Source organism: Manihot esculenta, chromosome 16 (assembly GCF_001659605.2).
Source record: "Manihot esculenta cultivar AM560-2 chromosome 16, M.esculenta_v8, whole genome shotgun sequence".
Taxonomy (NCBI): domain Eukaryota; kingdom Viridiplantae; phylum Streptophyta; class Magnoliopsida; order Malpighiales; family Euphorbiaceae; genus Manihot; species Manihot esculenta.
Window position 1 is genome coordinate 19,755,782 of NC_035176.2, and position 20,462 is coordinate 19,776,243.

Here is a 20,462-nt window from a genome sequence, read left to right on the forward strand (position 1 = left end):
ATTCTTCAAATAAGAATGGAATCTCATAAAGGAAAAATCAGCATTTGCTAGAAGTTAGTCATGTTCACCATGAATGCTCCAAATGCCTACCAAGGCATAAAAAATCCAATATCTTATTATCAATTATCAAATGCCTTTGAAAGCATTAAATTATCAAAGCCCATTGAAGGTCATTAAAGGAACTAATTCTTATATCATTCCACCTAAAGTCTTTGGATGTGTATATTTTGTCCATAGGAGAAATGCGGGAAACCTAGGGCATCAAACATTTAAATATGTGTTTTTTTGGTATTTTGTAACTCAAAAGAGTTATGAGCATTATTTATACTTTGAGAAGTAGATCTTATAAGTGTTATAAGGTAATTGAAGGTGAGAAAGAAGAAAAGAAAAATGAACTAGAAGTTGATCTTAACAAATTTAGAGATTAGATAGATTAGTTTTGAAGGTACTCGTATAAAGACATAGCAGATAAAGCCATTAAGCACATTAAGCATGTTCTACCTAGTCAAGAAGCAACACCTCTAGACTCATTTATGATAGAACTCGATAGCTGGTCTCCTTCAAACTCTATTTCTAATTCTACTTCTTTTAGTTGTATTCCTATTTTCAACAAAGAGTTAGAATTAGCACCAAACCTTCCACTTCTAACTTTGTTTCATATGATTCATTGCCTCCTTCCTGTAGTCTTTTTATCATCCATTTGTTCCATTTCTATTTCACAAAATTGGCAAGAAAATATTAATGATCCGAAGTGGAAAGAAGCTATGGTTTAAGAGACAAAAGCCTTGACAGAAAAACTAAGTAAATAAAATAAAACTAGGAAGCATGCTACACTTCCTTTGGAAAAGCAATAATAGGGTATAAATGGTTGCTTATTGTAAAGCACAAAGCAAATGAATCTATTGAAACTTGAAAGATAAAAAAGCTGGTTGGTGGCAAAGTGATTTACTTAAATCTATGGTGTGGACTACCAAAAAACATTGCCCTTGTTGCGAAAATGAACTCTCAAAATTCTCCAAGAATTCATTCTTACAATTTTATTCTTATTGTAAATTCTAATTTAGGTTAATTCTTTGTATATAAATAATCAAACCTTGTAAAGATCAATTCAATTAAAATAGAATAAAAAATTTCTCCAAAAATTCTTCAATGTATACGAGTTTTTGCCTAATTTAGGGTTCCAATTCAATTTTGGACTTTCAAAATCCTAGACAACTAAATTTGGTACTCACCTATCTAGAACCCATTTTCTTTCATTGTCACCTACCCCGTTGGAGTCGCAGCCCTGTCGTCGAGTGTCCACCAGCCTCTGGTGATTGAGATCTCGGCACGTGTGACTCACACGCCACCCTCCCTCGGTGCATGAGCCTGTTTCCGACATAAATCTTCACGTTCGAACCTCGTTGCTGCCTCTGGACCTCTCTTTCTAGCCTATTCCTGTTGTTTCTTGCTGGATTTGGTGTTGATTGGGTGTTTTATTGTTGTGGCAGCCTCCTCTTCCAAATGTTTTGGGTATTCCTTTGCTTTGTTGCTATTCTCTATTATGGCAAAAGCAAAAAAGACTCTTTACTGAGTTGGGTATTGATTGGGTATTTGTTTTTAGTTGGGCAATCTCTTTTCTTTGTTGTGTTAGCTTTATTGCTATCTTCTAATATGTCGTCTCCATGGATTATTGATTCTAGTGCAAATAGACACATGACAGGCTCTTTTAAAGATTTCCTTAATTTTCTTCCATGTTTATAAAAAGGACACTGTCAGTGGTTCTTTCACTCCTATTTCTAAAATCGATTCTATTATTTGTACTTCAAATATCAAGCTATCCTCTGTTCTAAATTTTTTCTTGACCATTGTGTTATTCGGGACCTTCAAACTGGAAAGAGGATTAGCAATAGTAAATTGCATGATGGCTTATATATGTTGGAAGGGAATCTAAGTTTGAATTTACCTCGGCCTCTTTTTGGAAAAAATGAGTATGTCAACCAGGAAATCATAGCGTGGCATCAACGGTTAGGTCACCCATCCTTTTTTATTTTAGAAAAACTTTATCCTAATTTATTTTCTAAGGCTCAGTGTGATATTTTAGTTTGTGATGCTTGGGAGTTGTGACCATCCATTCTGACGTTCGGAGACCTACTCAAATGGCCTCACTATCTGGTAATCATTAGTTTGTTACTTTTATTGATTGGTTTGTTACTTTTATTGATTACTGCACTCGCATGACTTGAATTTATTTGATAAAGGCAAAGAGTGATGTGTTTTCTTGCTTTCAATATTTTCACAAGATGGGTTATACTAAATTTGATACTAAAATAAAAGTTTTGAAAACCGATAATCACACATAGTGCATAGATGAATGTTTTTCTGCTTATCCGGAGTCTAATGGGATAATACATCAAATCAAACTATTTGTCCTCACATTAGTGCCCAAAATGTTGTTGCTAAAAGGAAAAATAGACACCAGTTGGAAGTAGCCCAATCTCTCCTTTCCACCATGAACCTTCTAAAAACCTATTGGAGAGATGTAGTCTTAGCCGCAACTTATCTCATTAATATAATGTCTCTCAAAGCTCTTGCCTTTAAAAGCTCTAAAGAGGTGCTACAATGAAAAAAATACTTATATTGTTCCACCAAAAGTGTTTGGATGCAAGTGTTTTTTTCATACTAGGACAGGTGGAAAGCTCGATCCAAGAGCTCTTAAATGTGTGTTTGTTGAGTACTCTCCCATACAAAGGAGTTAAAAGTGTTACCACCCTCCATCTAGAAAATACTTGGTCAGTATGGATGTCGGTATGGATGTTACGTTTAGAGAGACCGAACTTTACTTCAGTACTATCCTATCACCTATTCAGAGGGAACAATGGGAGAGAAAAGATGATTTCTAGTCCTATAACTCTAGAGAGTTTTACTATAGAGGAGACTACCATACAAGAGGAGACTACTGGTGATTAGGAAAAGACAATTGAACATTTAAATAAATCAGATTTAAGGAGATGCTCAAGAAGAGACACAATAGAAGTAGAAAAAGTCATTGTGCAACCTACTCGGTGTCATGAATCTTCCTCTGTATCTGGTGAGTTATCCCTAAACCTTAAGCCCATAGATGATCTAAATAAACCAATTACTCAAAGAAAAAATTTAAGTCTTGCACAAATCACTCTATTTCTAACTCTCTTTTATGATTCTTTGTCTCCATCCTATATAGTCTTTGCCTTGTCTATTTCCTCTATGTCTATCCTACAGGATTAGAAGAAAGCCCTCAAAGATTCTAATTGGAAGGGAGCAATGATTGAAGAAATGAAAGTCTTGGCTAAAAAGAGACCTGATAGTTAATATCTCTTTCACCTAGATTAAAACCAATTGACTACAAATGGGTGTTCATTGTGAAATACAAAGCAGACGGATCAATTGAAAGATTCAATAAACTCCACCAATACCAAACATAAATTAGAAATTTTATCATCAACACTAAAATATCATATCGAGAGAGAGAGGAAAAGAAAACATGAAGATAAAACTTACCTCCCCAATGCGTGGACTGACAAAATTTAAATCTTCTTGTAGACCTTTCAATGGTGGATCATAGGAGTCTATGAATTGAACCAACCTAATATACACATAAAGATATGTGCTTATATGGTAGAAAAAATTAGCAAACATGTAATAATGTTCCCTTAAATTAAATTGAAGAAATCATGGTAGAAACAGATTACAAAACCTACAAAAAAGATTGAAAGCGAATATGACTATGAAATCTTGTAGGGATGACATTCAAAAGGTAGAAATGAGACTTATGCTATGTCTACTAGGAAAGAGAATTGTGAGGAAAAATATGCATTTTAGTACTCTATGTCTACTAGGAAAGAGAACTATGAGGAAAAATATGTATTTTAGTACACCACCAACAACTTACATATTTTTATCCGACTAGGCTCAAATTGCAGATCCTTCAGCTTCATTATCTTATAACAATTAGTTAATAACTGTGTTATAGGAAGTCAACTATATAAATATTTTTTCCTCATTAGTTAGCAAGTTATAGGGATGTATTCCTATTTAGGTAAGTGGATTGCAAAATTACAGGAATACTTGTATATAAATTTTATCCCTTTCACTATTTGAATATAAAGAATTTTCCACAACATGAAAACTGAAAATGCGCAAAGGTTCCAGCGAATTATAATGAAGACATAAGAGGATCATGGCCAGTTTCATTATAATTATCAAATCTAGGACACACAAATTAACTCAAGTAATTAATTTAAAACAATCCATACCGATGATAGAAATCACAGTCTCTGTCATTTCTTGACATGGCATGCAGAAGATTATACATTTGTAGCATCATTTTTCTTGGTATCTACATGAGGGAAAAAGTTTCCAGTGTCAAACATGTATGGAAGTTCTCAAATAAAGGATATAAAACCAGAAAAAAAAAAAGGAAAGAAGAAGAATTGAAGGAGAACAGAACAAAAAAGATGACTTGCCTTCTCGGAGAAAAGGTTAACGCGGACAAAGGAACAAAACAGATCCATAAATGCATGCAGTATAAGTGAGTTCTGATGGGGCTGCAAAATACTATGCCGAGTTCTCAGAGATACCATGGGTAAGAGCAACCACTATGCCCATCTATATCAGAAAAAACAAAATAATACGCACACACACACATATATATATATATTGGCAGGTGTCAAGGAGAGCATAGCATCTTCATGGGTTTTGATGCACATCAACAGCTATGCGATATAGATCATTGGACATTTAAGATCAATTGTTTGTCATCTCACACGAAAATGCCAAAAATAATTTGGAGATACAGGAGAAGCAATCTCGATACTCACCAACAAGGTAATTACTGTACTGCTTAGATCCAATATAAGTCTCAAAGCTTGTTCTCGAAATGCCATCAAGTCAATAAGCAGCTGGTCGACATATAAGAAAGCTATTATCAACTATAGATCAAAATTGATTTGCAATCTCTATAATCATCACAAAGCAATTAATTTCTATGTCATCAATCATCATCAAAGACAGTGTAGTCTGAAAAGAAGTGCATTCAATTCAATAATAAGCAGTTAGGATTAGTTGAAGCTATTGCTGGAAGTTTCCCATGCTGCAATGATTAGTTGAAGTTTGTTAATAATCAATCAATGTTAATCGCTAAGATTCTTTCAAGCTGAACTATATGAAGCAGGATCAGTATTGAAGAGACTCACTGAGTAATAACAATCAAGATCAGTTCCTTCTAAGATTCTCTTCTCCCTTCCCTCTCCCTCACTTGTTTCGAATGAAGTTGATTTGGAAATCAACTTGCATTCACAGGACATTCCTAATATGCACCATGATAGCTAATAACATGATTTCAAATAACAGCCATTATTTAACAGTTTTTCAGGGGTTGCTTCCAGTTACTACCCATGTGCTGGCATGTTTTTACCTTAATATCAATCATCATCTGTTCATTCCTAGTACAAGAATGGCTCACAGCTGACATGTATAAAAGGCTAGATTTCTGCTGCACGCTCCAGTTTGCATTTCCCCTACAGCCAACCACTTCTTGTAGCTACCATTTTCATCAAGTAAAATCCTTCAAAACTCTTTCTACACTTTTCAGTTTGATTTTCCTGAATAACAAGGCATAGATCTAGTAAATTATAATTAACCTATAAAGAAGTGGTAACCTAGGCCCGAACACAACACATCTAAACCTCAAAAATCCTTGAATCGCTTCATTGTAAACTCATTCAATATTCATTCAACTTAATGAATTATGCAAACTTTACGGGGAAAAAAAGTGTAAATCAACAAATTGAATCAATACATAATGGATGTAACAGGCCCATAATTGTTATATCTGACTGTGAGAATGACTTATATTAATGAGCATTTGCAGCCTTAAATACTGAACATGCTTGCAATATAAAAATGAAAGCATCAAGCAAATTCAATACCTGGACCCATGGCTCCAAGCTCTGCAAATGAACTTCTGCACTATCATTTAAAGCATCCAAAGCAATCTTATCAACCTGCATCAATCTTTCCCAAGTTATAGAACTCATCTATTCATCTACTGAGACATTAAGGAAACAAATATGTGTATATTTAACATAATAGACAATGCTTACTCGCTCAAGTTGCAGTTTGCTAAAATGCTCCGGAAACTTTTTTGAGAGCAATAAGCAAATCCTTGGATAGTTTGGGAACACACCTGCTTTCCAAAATGCTTCAGAAAACACATGACCAACTGGATCTGGATAGTCCAGGATTTGATTCAATCTATACATTTTGGCCATGAGGCCTTCAGCTACTTCAGTAAGCTGCACTACCCACTGTAAGTTTAAACCCTTGTATGAGCCACCTGAACTTTGAATCTGTCCATCGGGACCCTTGTTCCTAGAAGTCCTAAATGTCACTGGAGAAGACATATCAGAACCCAAGTACTCTGTCCATCTTGATGGACCATCCCACTCCTTTGATCTTGCAGCTGTGGGTGAGAGGTCTTGGGCTGAAAAATCTTGCCAAGGCTTTGCCATGAATTAATGGTTTGCTTGGATACTCTGCAAGTTAAGTTTAAATAAGAGCTAGCTTCAGATCTGAAACTCAAGAAACTATTTCCTTATTGACTTTATTTTTTCCCATTTGAATTCTGCGGTCATTTTTTCCTTTTATTAATTTTATTTTGTGACAACCATGTAGATGGGGAACCTTCAAATTTCATTATATTTTCTTTTTCCACAGTTTCTTTTGCCACCAAAACAGAAATGAAGCCAGTATTTTTCTTTCCCAGGGAACTTTTATGATTATCCCAAATAAAATAGACAGTTTCGTCATTATTCTGTTTTAGCAGCTAAGGAAATTTCAAGTGAGAAGGGAAAAAGAGATGGAATATTTTTCTTTTTAAAATTTTTGCCTATTAATACTCATCATCTATATCAAAAGAGAAAATAGAAGTACGAAGCAGCAAAAGCATAAAGAACCAGAATATTGAAAAGGTTTTATTTTTGTCTTCTTCCATTCATTTACAGAGAGAAACCCGATAGAGCAAATAAAAACAAACTGCTAGCATCACAATTCACAAGCAACCTATTTCTAAATCATTTACCACTAATTATATTCCAAAATGAGGTTAAAAAAAAAAAGGAAAAGAACTGTTAGTTGCTCAACAAATGTAAAACAAATATTAAGAAAAATCCTAGGAAAAAAGAAAGAACATTGGAGTTCTGTTCCTGAAAGATTAAGTGCTCAGTCAAGGTCTGAGAACAAAATTTTTTTCTCTTGTTCCTCGTACTTCCTCAGCAACCGAAGGAAGAACTCGCATCCTCAGACAAACACAACAGAAAAAAATAGCATTTTCAAAAGAAAGAGGAAAATGCAACTCAAAGCCATGAACAAAACAGAAAAAAAAAATTTAAAACAAAACCAAGAATATATACTTCATCCAGTTTCCTGAGGAACTGAAAGAAAAAAGAGAAAAATTGAAAATCTAAGGCCACAAGCACCAAAAAAGAGGCACGGTGGCATAGCTAGAAGAGAGAAGAGTACCGTACAAGTTGAAGCTGCGAAATTGGGAATTCACAGCTGGGGATTGTTTGATGGCATCCAAGTATCGAGTTCAGATCTGAAGAGTCTTTGAAAACAGGTAAGAGAGAGAGAGAGAGAGGTCAGTTGGTTTTAGTGGGAGAGCTGTATTTCTGAGATTGGAAAACGGGAGTGGAAGATGACAAGAAAATGACGATCTAATTCTTATTCCTTAATTAAACAGATAGCCCCTTTTTCCTCTCTTTTTTTTGGGTTCTTTTCTTTTTAATTAAAAAAAAAATTAAAATGTTGCATGAGAAATTAATTCCATAATAGAAATATTTTGTTTTTGGCAAAATGCTTTTTGAACTCTTAAAAAATTTTCCAAAATCCACCTAATATATTTAAATTTTTATTTTTTTTTAATTTTTAAATGTAACCAATTTATTATAAATTTAAGAGATAGTAAATGAGTTGTATTTATTTTTTTACAATGAGAGTTACTTATTTATATCTTAAAAATCTTTTAGTTCATATAAATATTTTTATTTTTATAATATTTAAATTTAGTAGAAATAGCTTAACAAAATATAAAACCCACCATTGTAAGTCTCCATTAAAAATTGAATATCGAAGTCTTTAACAAATATTATTAATAAATAAAAGGAATTCTGATGATTTATATTATTAATGAATAAATAATTTAATTTTAGAAAAATCAAAAAGTAAATAAAATTCTGTTAAAAAATTTTATAACTGAAAAATCCTTTTATCAACTAAAGTTATAAATAATTTAACTTTTTTTCTCTCCTCAGAATCAACTATCTTTTTAATGTTATAGAAAGAACAAAAGTTATGAATTTAGATTATATAATAATTGAAAAATAAAGAAAATATATTATAATGTATTAGCTTTATATAGTGATTTTTTTATGCAACTTATTACATTTTTATGGCCTTTTATTAGCTTTATTAAGAAAATATAAAATAATTTTATTATAATAATATTCAAATATTCTTATGACATTTTAAAAGCTTTCAGAGTAAAATGTGATGTTTGGATACAAAAATAAAGAAAGTTATTTGGAATTCTTTTTGTGTTTTTGTTAAGTGTACTTTTTCATAATAAATTTTTAAATATTTTTATTTTTATTAATTTCATAGATTAATTCTTTTTTCTTACTAAAAATATAAATAGGTATAATTTTTTATAAACTTCTTTTTCCAATAAGTCTTAGGCTTGCTAATTTTTTAAATTTCTTTTTTATTCATAGTTAAAAATTAACATTTTGTTCGGGAAGAGGCAAAATAAAGTAAGATTTTCTGAAATATGATTTTATAAGGTAAACTTTTTTATGATTTTTAAATCTTAACAATTTTTTGTTATTATCGAATAAAATAAGGGTTTGTTTAATTATAGAAAATATGCTTATTTTTTAAAAAAAATTCCTTGCTTTTAATAAAATTAGAGCACGTGTTCATTTTTTTTTTCTAATTGAAAAACATAAAATAAATTTTTTGTTTTCTAGATTCTATAAAAGAATTGAAAATTACTGAAATAATTATGTTTCATGTTTTCTTGATTATATTGAAAAATAATGTTCAAAATAAAAATAAAAAAAAAACAAGAATTTCGTGTACAAAAAATTGTTATACAAGAAATATGATTTTTAATAATTATATTTATATATTTAAGTATGTAAAAGCTGTTAAATGAACAGCAGCAATTAGCCATAGAAGAACAAGAACCAGATGGAAGAACAAAAGATTTAAATAATCTCCAGTATATCAACATGGCAGATAGGGTAATAACCCATAAATGGTACACCAGGGTGACCATAGTAGTACACAAGGAGTGGGTGTTCGAAACCAATGCCTTGATCGACTCAGGAGCTGATCTTAACTGTATCAATGAAGGACTAGTTCCTTCAAAGTACTTTTCAAAGACGCTCGAAGAGTTGCATACAGCGGATGAAAGCAGAATGTCGGTAAGATATAAATTAAATAATACTGTCATCTGCAACCAAGTACATGCTTCGAAATCCCTTTCTTATGGTAAAAGGATTATCTCATCCTGTTATCTTAGGGAACCCCTTTTTACATATGCTATACCCTATTAGGCAGATAACTAAAGAAGGAATAAGTACAGAAATAAATGGAAAAGTAATCACTTTTCATTTTAATTCTCAACCAAAACTAAAAGAGATAGATGTGTTAAAAAACACAATAGAAAGTAAGACTAAGTTTATTAACTCCTTAAAACAAGAAGTAGTCTATAAATGCATAGATGAAAGGTTAAAAGAACCCAAAATACAACAAAGGATTAAAGAAGTCCAGGAAGAGTTAATAAGAAACATTTGTGCTCAAAGCCCAGATGCTTTCTGGTCTAGGAAAAAACATGTGGTAAATTTGCCATATGAGCCTGAATTCTCAGAAAAGGCCATTCCTACAAAGGCCAGGCCCATTGCAATGGGACCAAGGCATTTAGAGATTTGTAAAAAGGAAGTTGCTGAGTTAAAGGCTAAAGGGTTAATAAGAAAAAGTGATAGCCCATGGAGTTGTCCAGCCTTTTATGTTGAAAATGCAGCGGAACTTGAAAGAGGAGTTCCCAGACTAGTTATTAACTATAAGCCCTTAAATAAGGCGCTTAGATGGATACGATATCCATTACCCAACAAAAGAGATTTGTTGAATAGGCTTTATGAAGCTACAATATTCTCAAAATTTGATATGAAATCTGGGTATTGGCAGATCCAGATAGCTGAAGAAGACAAATACAAAACTGCCTTCACTGTGCCCTTTGGGCATTATGAGTGGAATGTTATGCCCTTCGGATTAAAGAATGCTCCTTCTGAATTTCAGAAGATTATGAACGAAATATTTAATGCTTATTCAGCATTTGCTGTAGTCTATATTGATGATGTCCTAATTTTTTTCAGGACAATAGACCAGCATTTCAAACATTTAAAATTGTTTGAAAAGATCGTTAAATGTAACGGTCTAGTGGTCTCTGCTAAGAAGATAAAAATCTTCCAAACAGAAGTTAGATTTCTAGGACACAATATTGCTAGAGGCACCATTATTCCTATCAATAGGGCAATTGAGTTTGCTGATAAATTTCCTGATGAGATCAAAAATAAAACACAGTTGCAAAGGTTCCTAGGAAGCTTAAATTATGTAGCTGATTTTTATAAAGAATTAGCTCAGGACGCAAAACCTTTATTCCAGCGTCTCAGAAAAAACCCACCTGAATGGAGTAAAGAGTGTACATTAGCAGTAAAGAAAATCAAAAGTAGAGTAAAAACCCTGCCTTGTCTTGCTATACCCCATCCAGAATCCTTTAAAATAGTAGAAACGGATGCCTCTGATAAAGGTTATGGTGGGATATTAAAACAAAAAATGCATGACAAAGAAACTTTGGTAAGATTCACTAGCGGAATCTGGGTAGGACCTAGAGTAAATTACTCTACGGTAAAAAAGGAAGTTTTGGCCATTGTTCTATGTGTTCAAAAGTTCGAATCTGATTTATTAAATCAGAAATTCCTAATCAGGATAGACTGTAAAAGTGCTAAGGAGATACTCCTTAAAGACGTTAAAAACATAGCGTCTAAACAAATATTTGCAAGATGGCAGGCTATTTTGTCTGTCTTTGATTTTGATATTGAGTTCATCAAAGGAGAATTTAACTCTTTGCCTGATTTTCTAACCAGAGAATTTCTTACAGAAAATGAGTACAAGGACTCCAACAAAGAGACAATATGATGAAGCCTCATCCTCTGTACCGGTTAAAGAATCGGATCATGTTCGTGATGATGCTTATAAAATAAGCATTCAGCCAGTTAATGAAAAGGAGGTAAACTACCCCTATGTTCCAATCAGTTATTACTCACTGAGTCCTATAGAAAAAAGATATGAGAATCTGAATCCATATGAGATAGCTGCATACTACACTGAGCACCATTCTGCTGTTCCTTTTCATCCAAAAGCCTATGATTACTATCAATCCATTCTTGCTGAAACAGGGTCAGTAGACATAGCTCCTACTGAAAGAACAGGTCATCAATGGGCCTATAGTAAGTTTGTCATCAAAAATATAATAACCAGTGAGCAATGGGGAGATTCTCTCTTTAAAATGAGAGAAATGAGATATGGCACCCCAAAGTGGTATAATTATTTTGATTATATCCAGGCTTGGACAGGAGCTCTCTTATACGAGAACAGACAGAGAAAATTTAGCTGGTTTATTCAATTCCAGTTAGAAAAGGAAGTTAAAGAATTTCCGCCATGGTTCCATGAATGGTTTTTTAATTGGGGAATTTTTCCCATTATTCTACCAAATAAAGTTCGAACTGTTTATGAGCAGTTTTCAAAGGTTAATGAGCCTTTAGAAAATCCAAGACTGGAATTTACTCTGCGGTATAAGGTACCATGGATTGCTAGATGGGATTATATCCTAACAGCAAAAAAGGGCAAAAAATTTGATGAGTTTTCAACCAGTAATGTAAAATGGTTGACTAGAAGAATTATGATAAAATGGTGGGATAAAACCGATTTTTTCGGCAAATTATCTGTCCATTATCAAGAAGGTATTATACAACTGGTTAAAAAACCAGAAGAAACTGAGTCAGTTAAAGTTACAAATATGCTAAAGGAGTTATTTCACTCCTTAACCAAAGAAGAGTTAAAAACTCGTCTGACTATGGCTCTGGAAGAATTAACTGATACCTCAACACCAACAAAGCAGCCAACTACTCAAGAAAAGGGTGACTGTTCCAAATCTAAAAGAATCAAGGAGAGCAGTGATTCTGATGAAGATGATGATTTATTATCAGACTCTCTATATCATGACAGTCAAAATCAGTTCGACTCATCCTGGCCCTAAAGAAGCATCTGGTACGTCCGCAATGATGTAAAACTATTTGTCCATATGTAATTATTAGTTTCTGTCTTTATGCAATTATTGTACTCTCGGTTCCAGCTGTAAAGGAAAAGAAAGTAGTGGACGATGGGGCCCACAGAGTACCCGCACTACCTCTTATCCGAAAGGAATCTTTCTTTTTCTTTTGTCTTTTCAGTCACATGTCGTCTTAATATTGGCTGTCTTAGCTTTTGAGATAAGAGAGAATCTTTCAACTTGTTCTACAAGTTGATATAAATAGAGGTAGGCTAAGGAGGAAGAGCATCGGGAAAAACTTTGTAGCCACACTCTCTGTATTCGAAAGTTTATGAATGAGAAATACATTTTCTAAATTTGAATCTCGATCTCTTGGCAAGAAGTTGTCTCAGTTATCTTTGAATTCTGAAACTGCAAAAATTTGCAGAAGACGAAATCTTCCTGTCAACGAATTAGTTGGTGTACAAGACACTCTCGGCGAACCTACCGGCAAGTTCAACTACTTGGTCTGGTACACTAAACCAGAAGCGGCAGAAACGCCTTTCTCAGCTATCAAACCAACTGGTTGGGGAAACGAATTTTCCGATCAAGTAAGTATTATATATGTCTTATCATATAGCTAAAGCTTTAGAACATTTATTGTTTATTGATTTAACTAATCAAAATGAAGTGTTACAATTTAAAAGAGATTTAGTAGCTGAGGGTAGTGAGTTGTTTACCTATCATTCTGTTAATCATAATGAACATTGTGATTGTCGTGAATATCAGCGTACTTTAGTGAGTTCTTTCTTTTAACTCTTTGATCTCAGTTTTTACTGAGTTGAGTTCTGACCGTAATTCTGCCACTGTTGGCTCTTTTTGATTTTTTGAATTTTTAATTCTTTCCAGTATCTCTTTAAGATTGTATGGAGACTGGTTTTTCTCAGATTGCTGACTCTGTACTGGGGTATTTACCCCTGTATTTTTGTAGAGATCAATATAGGTTTCTAATTTCTCCCTCTTCTTGTCTGGATCTTCAATATTATCTATTAAGTCGAGGATGAAATTATCCTCTTTTGTTAGTACCATGAGACCATTCATTGCACAGAGTGATTTATAATAATCACATTTTCCATCACAGTCTTCTTTCTGTTCTTTTTCTTCGTCAGTACTGCTTTCTTCTTCAGTGGTATAGTCTACTGCATTGATTTCCATGGTCTCCTGTTCAGAGTCTGTCTCATTTAGCAAAATTTTTGCTAATGCTTCTTTTAAGTCATCGTCTATAGTTAATGCCTGAATTTGCTGCTTTACGCGACATTTATTGGCATAATGTCCCATTTTTCCACATCGGTAGCAGACTATAGTTTTCTCTGCTTTGCTCTGATCATGCCTTTTTCTTCCCTTTTCTGGGTTATTAACCCTTTCAGTTTTTCCCTTTGATTTAAAGGGTTTCTTGTATTTATAGAATCGCTTTTTCTTGGAGAGTTTTTTGTAGTGTGGTGGTGGCGGCTCTTCCCTACCCCCTCTAAATTTCGTGGACGGAAATTTAAAAGGTTGAATGCCATACTGCTCACAAAAGCTTCCAAGAATTTGCTTGCCATGAAAGCGCTCTTTCTGCATCTGCTTATGATTTTTAATTCATTACAAAGGGAGATGCCTGTGGTAACTACTTCAGAGGCTAATTCACCATAGGTGTAATCATGATACGGTATATTACCGTTATGTTTACTTCGTATTTGATCTTTCACACTTTCTGCAAATAGTGCTGGCAATCCTGCTAAGAATTTTTCTTTCCAAACACTATTATTGCTATCTTCTCGTATAAATACTAAAGAGAAGAAGGTATCTTTATACCATTTAAAATGTGATAGATCTGGGCATCGCAGATTAATTAACTGCTCCTGAGCTCTATCGATCAGCATATTTACTGATCCGATAAAGTGTAACTCTATAGTATATAATAGGGTATTAACCACATCTGGTACTTGCTGGGTGCCTTCTTGTTTAACCATTTTGAATATTATCTCCTTTCCTTCGTTAGAGACCGCGAAGTCCCACCATCCTTTAAGTTGGCCACCAAACCCTGCTATTAGGGCTTTGGCTGTACTAGGGTCATCATTACCCTTAGCTCTGCTTGCAGTAGCATACATAGTCATATATTGAAGGACATTCTTGATTTGATAATCGGATAGTCCATCAATATTCCATTCGACGATTGAAGTACCATCATATTGCATGTAGTTATAACTTGTGTCTTCAAACTGCAGATTTATAGGCGAAGGCCTTGGATAATATGGCTTTAAGTCCATTGTCGCTCTTGCTTTAGGATATTTTATCCTATTAATCTCTGCCGGTTCAGTTTCTCTTAGCATTGTTTCGAGTTGGATTAACTCGTGATCAGTACTTGACTTTTCTTCTTCTTCTGACTCCATTGTTAATGGAGCAATTGCTTTCAGTTTGCCTTCTTCCTTCTTTTTGTCATCTCCTTTGATTCCTAATTTGGCTAGTCTTTTTGTAAGCTCTTCCAGCATTTCTTCATTCTTGTTCAATTTGATACCAAGGGGTTTACTATCCATGGGTTTGAATAGCACCTTTTCTTCTATTCTAGGGCCTGCAGAAGATTCTGCTATGTCCCTTTTAGGAAGAATATCTGTAGTCCTTGGCTGAGCTGCTATTTTTGACACTTGATTTTCAACTCGATTTAGCTGTTGTCCAATGGTATGGAGGCTAAGATTGGTATAATTTTGTTGTTTAGCTGCTGGGTTTTCTGAAGGATCATGAGAAAAAGGAATGCACTCTACTTTAGTATTTTCTGTTGGTTGATACGTTATGTCGGTCAAAGGTGGATGCATTTCTTTAAGGATTTTCTTTTGAGAGGTTAGGAAGGTTTTATAATGGGATTCAAGGGTGGTTAAAAAGGAAGGATCCTCTAGGTTTGGGTATGGTCTTTTTAAAATGGAAAAGCAGTGTTTGAGGAACCCAGGAAAGTCTTTACTTCCCTGTTTCTGGGTTTTGTATAGCTCATACTTCCTGTTCCACATTTTTTGTTCTTTGAGAGGAAGTTCCATCTGAAACCATTTATTAAATGGTTCTTCTTCTGTTTCTAGCAGCATGATTTTGAAGGATTTTGAAATCAAACTTTCTGCATCATAGCCCATGTCTGAAGGTGTTGGGCTTTGAGGCCTTGTTGGGCTTTGAGGTCTTGCATATACAGGATTAGCCACTTGTTCGTCAGATCTTTGGAGCCCAATTACTGAGTTACTTCTCAGGGATGGTATGGATACCGATGTCCTGGGAGGTAATGGTTCTGACAGTATTGATCTTCTATCAGAGACACTTCTACTTCTGCTAAAGGTAATAGCAACTGTTCCTTCATTGGACTGCATAATGGATTGAACAGTGGTTGATTCCTCCTTTTTTAGAGGTACTGCTTCTTCTAGAAGCCAACTGTCAGGTAAATTAACCTGATCCCATTGGATGGGTTTTGGAACTATTAAATTCCCTTTTGACATATTAGTCAAAAACAAAGTAGTCGTTCCTTTCGGAGAGACTAATTTTGTGGCACTATCCCTCAAATTAGGGACTACAGTATTCATTGCCTTGTAATGAATTCTATAAATCAGAATTAAATTTTCTGATTCTGGTACCATGTCGTACCCCATTGTTTTGATATCCAGAATAAGAGTTTTCATTATATGTGGGTCGGATAATGACAACGTGAGATTTGGATAGCATTGAAAAAATATCGGCCCATCACATAGAGAGGATTCTACTACTCCTAATAAGGAGTCACTGAACTTATTGTGCCTTTTATCTCTGACACAGAGCATGGCGGCTGTATTAAGCCCCAACCTGGTTGCGGGTTTTACCGCTACCTGTATCATTCCTATATGAAGGAATAAGTATTTCTCTTCAGAGCCTGGTTGAACCCAATCCATAATTCTTAGTGAAACCCAAGTCGCGTGTCCTGTTGCCAGAAAACCATAGTTGTTAGGCGTGGTGGAGTAAATCGTTGACAGTGATCTAAGAAAAATGGAAAGGATATTTAACTCAATCTCTGGTAATTCTAGGAGATCTAGCTCATCTAGCACAGCCAGTTCTATCATCTCAAAAAACAAAAATAAAAATAAAGAAATATTATTAGCAGCCGATATAGATACTAGTTTGCAAAATTGGAAATTACCTCCTGTTTCCTCAGATCTTATCTATAGAACTCCTTTTAGACTCAGATCTGATTACATAGTTAAAACTGTAGAACAGGCTACCCCAGTTCATGGAAACTTACAATCGATGAGTTTATTGTCAGAAGAACTCATTCGAAAGCATCAAGAGAAATACTTATTCCTTCATATAGGAATGATATAGGTAGCGGTAAAACCCGCAACCAGGTTGGGGGTTAATACAGCCGCCATGCTCTGTGTCAGAGATAAAAGGCACAATAAGTTCAGTGACTCCTTATTAGGAGTAGTAGAATCCTCTCTATGTGATGGGCCGATATTTTTTCAATGCTATCCAAATCTCACGTTGTCATTATCCGACCCACATATAATGAAAACTCTTATTCTGGATATCAAAACAATGGGGTACGACATGGTACCAGGATCAGAAAATTTAATTCTGATTTATAGAATTCATTACAAGGCAATGAATACTGTAGTCCCTAATTTGAGGGATAGTGCCACAAAATTAGTCTCTCCGAAAGGAACGACTACTTTGTTTTTGACTAATATGTCAAAAGGGAATTTAATAGTTCCAAAACCCATCCAATGGGATCAGGTTAATTTACCTGACAGTTGGCTTCTAGAAGAAGCAGTACCTCTAAAAAAGGAGGAATCAACCACTGTTCAATCCATTATGCAGTCCAATGAAGGAACAGTTGCTATTACCTTTAGCAGAAGTAGAAGTGTCTCTGATAGAAGATCAATACTGTCAGAACCATTACCTCCCAGGACATCGGTATCCATACCATCCCTGAGAAGTAACTCAGTAATTGGGCTCCAAAGATCTGACGAACAAGTGGCTAATCCTGTATATGCAAGACCTCAAAGCCCAACAAGGCTTCAAAGCCCAACACCTTCAGACATGGGCTATGATGCAGAAAGTTTGATTTCAAAATCCTTCAAAATCATGCTGCTAGAAACAGAAGAAGAACCATTTAATAAATGGTTCCAGATGGAACTTCCTCTCAAAGAACAAAAAATGTGGAACAGGAAGTATGAGCTATACAAAACCCAGAAACAAGGAAGTAAAGACTTTCCTGGGTTCCTCAAACACTGCTTTTCCATTTTAAAAAGACCATACCCAAACCTAGAGGATCCTTCCTTTTTAACCACCCTTGAATCCCATTATAAAACCTTCCTAACCTCTCAAAAGAAAATCCTTAAAGAAATGCATCCACCTTTGACCGACATAACGTATCAACCAACAGAAAATACTAAAGTAGAATGCATTCCTTTTTCTCATGATCCTTCAGAAAACCCAGCAGCTAAACAACAAAATTATACCAATCTTAGCCTCCATACCATTGGACAACAGCTAAATCGAGTTGAAAATCAAGTGTCAAAAATAGCAGCTCAGCCAAGGACTACAGATATTCTTCCTAAAAGGGACATAGCAGAATCTTCTGCAGGCCCTAGAATAGAAGAAAAGGTGCTATTCAAACCCATGGATAGTAAACCCCTTGGTATCAAATTGAACAAGAATGAAGAAATGCTGGAAGAGCTTACAAAAAGACTAGCCAAATTAGGAATCAAAGGAGATGACAAAAAGAAGGAAGAAGGCAAACTGAAAGCAATTGCTCCATTAACAATGGAGTCAGAAGAAGAAGAAAAGTCAAGTACTGATCACGAGTTAATCCAACTCGAAACAATGCTAAGAGAAACTGAACCGGCAGAGATTAATAGGATAAAATATCCTAAAGCAAGAGCGACAATGGACTTAAAGCCATATTATCCAAGGCCTTCGCCTATAAATCTGCAGTTTGAAGACACAAGTTATAACTACATGCAATATGATGGTACTTCAATCGTCGAATGGAATATTGATGGACTATCCGATTATCAAATCAAGAATGTCCTTCAATATATGACTATGTATGCTATTGCAAGCAGAGCTAAGGGTAATGATGACCCTAGTACAACCAAAGCCCTAATAGCAGGGTTTGGTGGCCAACTTAAAGGATGGTGGGACTTCGCGGTCTCTAACGAAGGAAAGGAGATAATATTCAAAATGGTTAAACAAGAAGGCACCCAGCAAGTACCAGATGTGGTTAATACCCTATTATATACTATAGGGTTACACTTTATCGGATCAGTAAATATGCTGATCGATAGAGCTCAGGAGCAGTTAATTAATCTGCGATGCCCAGATCTATCACATTTTAAATGGTATAAAGATACCTTCTTCTCTTTAGTATTTATACGAGAAGACAGCAATAATAGTGTTTGGAAAGAAAAATTCTTAGCAGGATTGCCAGCACTATTTGCAGAAAGAGTGAAAGATCAAATACGAAGTAAACATAACGGTAATATACCGTATCATGATTACACCTATGGTGAATTAGCCTCTGAAGTAGTTACCACAGGCATCTCCCTTTGTAATGAATTAAAAATTCATAAGCAGATGCAGAAAGAGCGCTTTCATGGCAAGCAAATTCTTGGAAGCTTTTGTGAGCAGTATGGCATTCAACCTTTTAAATTTCCGTCCCCGAAATTTAGAGGGGGTAGGGAAGAGCCGCCACCACCACACTACAAAAAACTCTCCAAGAAAAAGCGATTCTATAAATACAAGAAACCCTTTAAATCAAAGGGAAAAACTGAAAGGGTTAATAACCCAGAAAAGGGAAGAAAAAGGCATGATCAGAGCAAAGCAGAGAAATATAAATACAAGAAACCCTTTAAATCAAAGGGAAAAACTGAAAGGGTTAATAACCCAGAAAAGGGAAGAAAAAGGCATGATCAGAGCAAAGCAGAGAAAACTATTGTCTGCTACCGATGTGGAAAAAGGGGACATTATGCCAATAAATGTCGCGTAAAGCAGCAAATTCAGGCATTAACTATAGACGATGACTTAAAAGAAGCATTGGCAAAAATTTTGCTAAATGAGACAGACTCTGAACAGGAGACCATGGAAATCAATGTAGTAGACTATACCACTGAAGAAGAAAGCAGTACTGACGAAGAAAAAGAACAGAAAGAAGACTATGATGGAAAATGTGATTATTATAAATCACTCTGTGCAATGAATGGTCTCATGGTACTAACAAAAGAGGATAATTTCATCCTCGACTTAATAGATAATATTGAAGATCCAGACAAGAAGAGGGAGAAATTAGAAACCTATATTGATCTCTACAAAAATACAGGGGTAAATACCCCAGTACAGAGTCAGCAATCTGAGAAAAACCAGTCTCCATACAATCTTAAAGAGATACTGGAAAGAATTAAAAATTCAAAAAATCAAAAAGAGCCAACAGTGGCAGAATTACGGTCAGAACTCAACTCAGTAAAAACTGAGATCAAAGAGTTAAAAGAAAGAATAGGTGTTCTAGAGCTGTTAAATGAACAGCAGCAATTAGCCATAGAAGAACAAGAACCAGATGGAAGAACAAAAGATTTAAATAATCTCCAGTATATCAACATGGCAGATAGGGTAATAACCTATAAATGGCACACCAGGGTGACCATAGTAGTACACAAGGAGTGGGTGTTCGAAACCAATGCCTTGATCGACTCAGGAGCTGATCTTAACTGTATCAATGAAGGACTAGTTCCTTCAAAGTACTTTTCAAAGACGCTCGAAGAGTTGCATACAGCGGATGGAAGCAGAATGTCGGTAAGATATAAATTAAACAATACTGCCATCTGCAACCAAGGTACATGCTTCGAAATCCCTTTCCTTATGGTAAAAGGATTATCTCATCCTGTTATCTTAGGGAACCCCTTTTTACATATGCTATACCCTATTAGGCAGATAACTAAAGAAGGAATAAGTACAGAAATAAATGGAAAAGTAATCACTTTTCATTTTAATTCTCAATCAAAACTAAAAGAGATAGATGTGTTAAAAAACACAA

General features: G+C 34.7%; 1 protein-coding gene across 3 annotated transcripts in view; it reads right to left on the reverse strand.

Annotated features, from left to right (window-relative positions):
- Positions 1-7,715, reverse strand: part of LOC110602835 (protein NAP1) — a 30,310-nt gene extending 22,595 nt beyond the window's left edge. The window contains exons 1-7 of one of the 3 annotated variants that reach the window (XM_021740410.2): positions 7,545-7,715; positions 6,123-6,554; positions 5,949-6,023; positions 4,839-4,919; positions 4,485-4,565; positions 4,275-4,357; positions 3,520-3,604 (exon numbers count right to left, since the gene is read on the reverse strand). In XM_021740410.2, the coding sequence (XP_021596102.1) occupies positions 3,520-3,604; positions 4,275-4,357; positions 4,485-4,565; positions 4,839-4,919; positions 5,949-6,023; positions 6,123-6,530 (813 nt within the window). In that variant the 5' untranslated portion in view covers positions 6,531-6,554; positions 7,545-7,715. Of the gene's footprint in view, positions 1-3,519; positions 3,605-4,274; positions 4,358-4,484; positions 4,566-4,838; positions 4,920-5,434; positions 5,622-5,948; positions 6,034-6,122; positions 6,555-7,544 lie in introns of those variants that run through there. The other 2 variants (XM_043951969.1, XM_021740411.2) reach the window with 2 other exon arrangements.
- Positions 7,716-20,462: the final 12,747 nt, after the last annotated feature.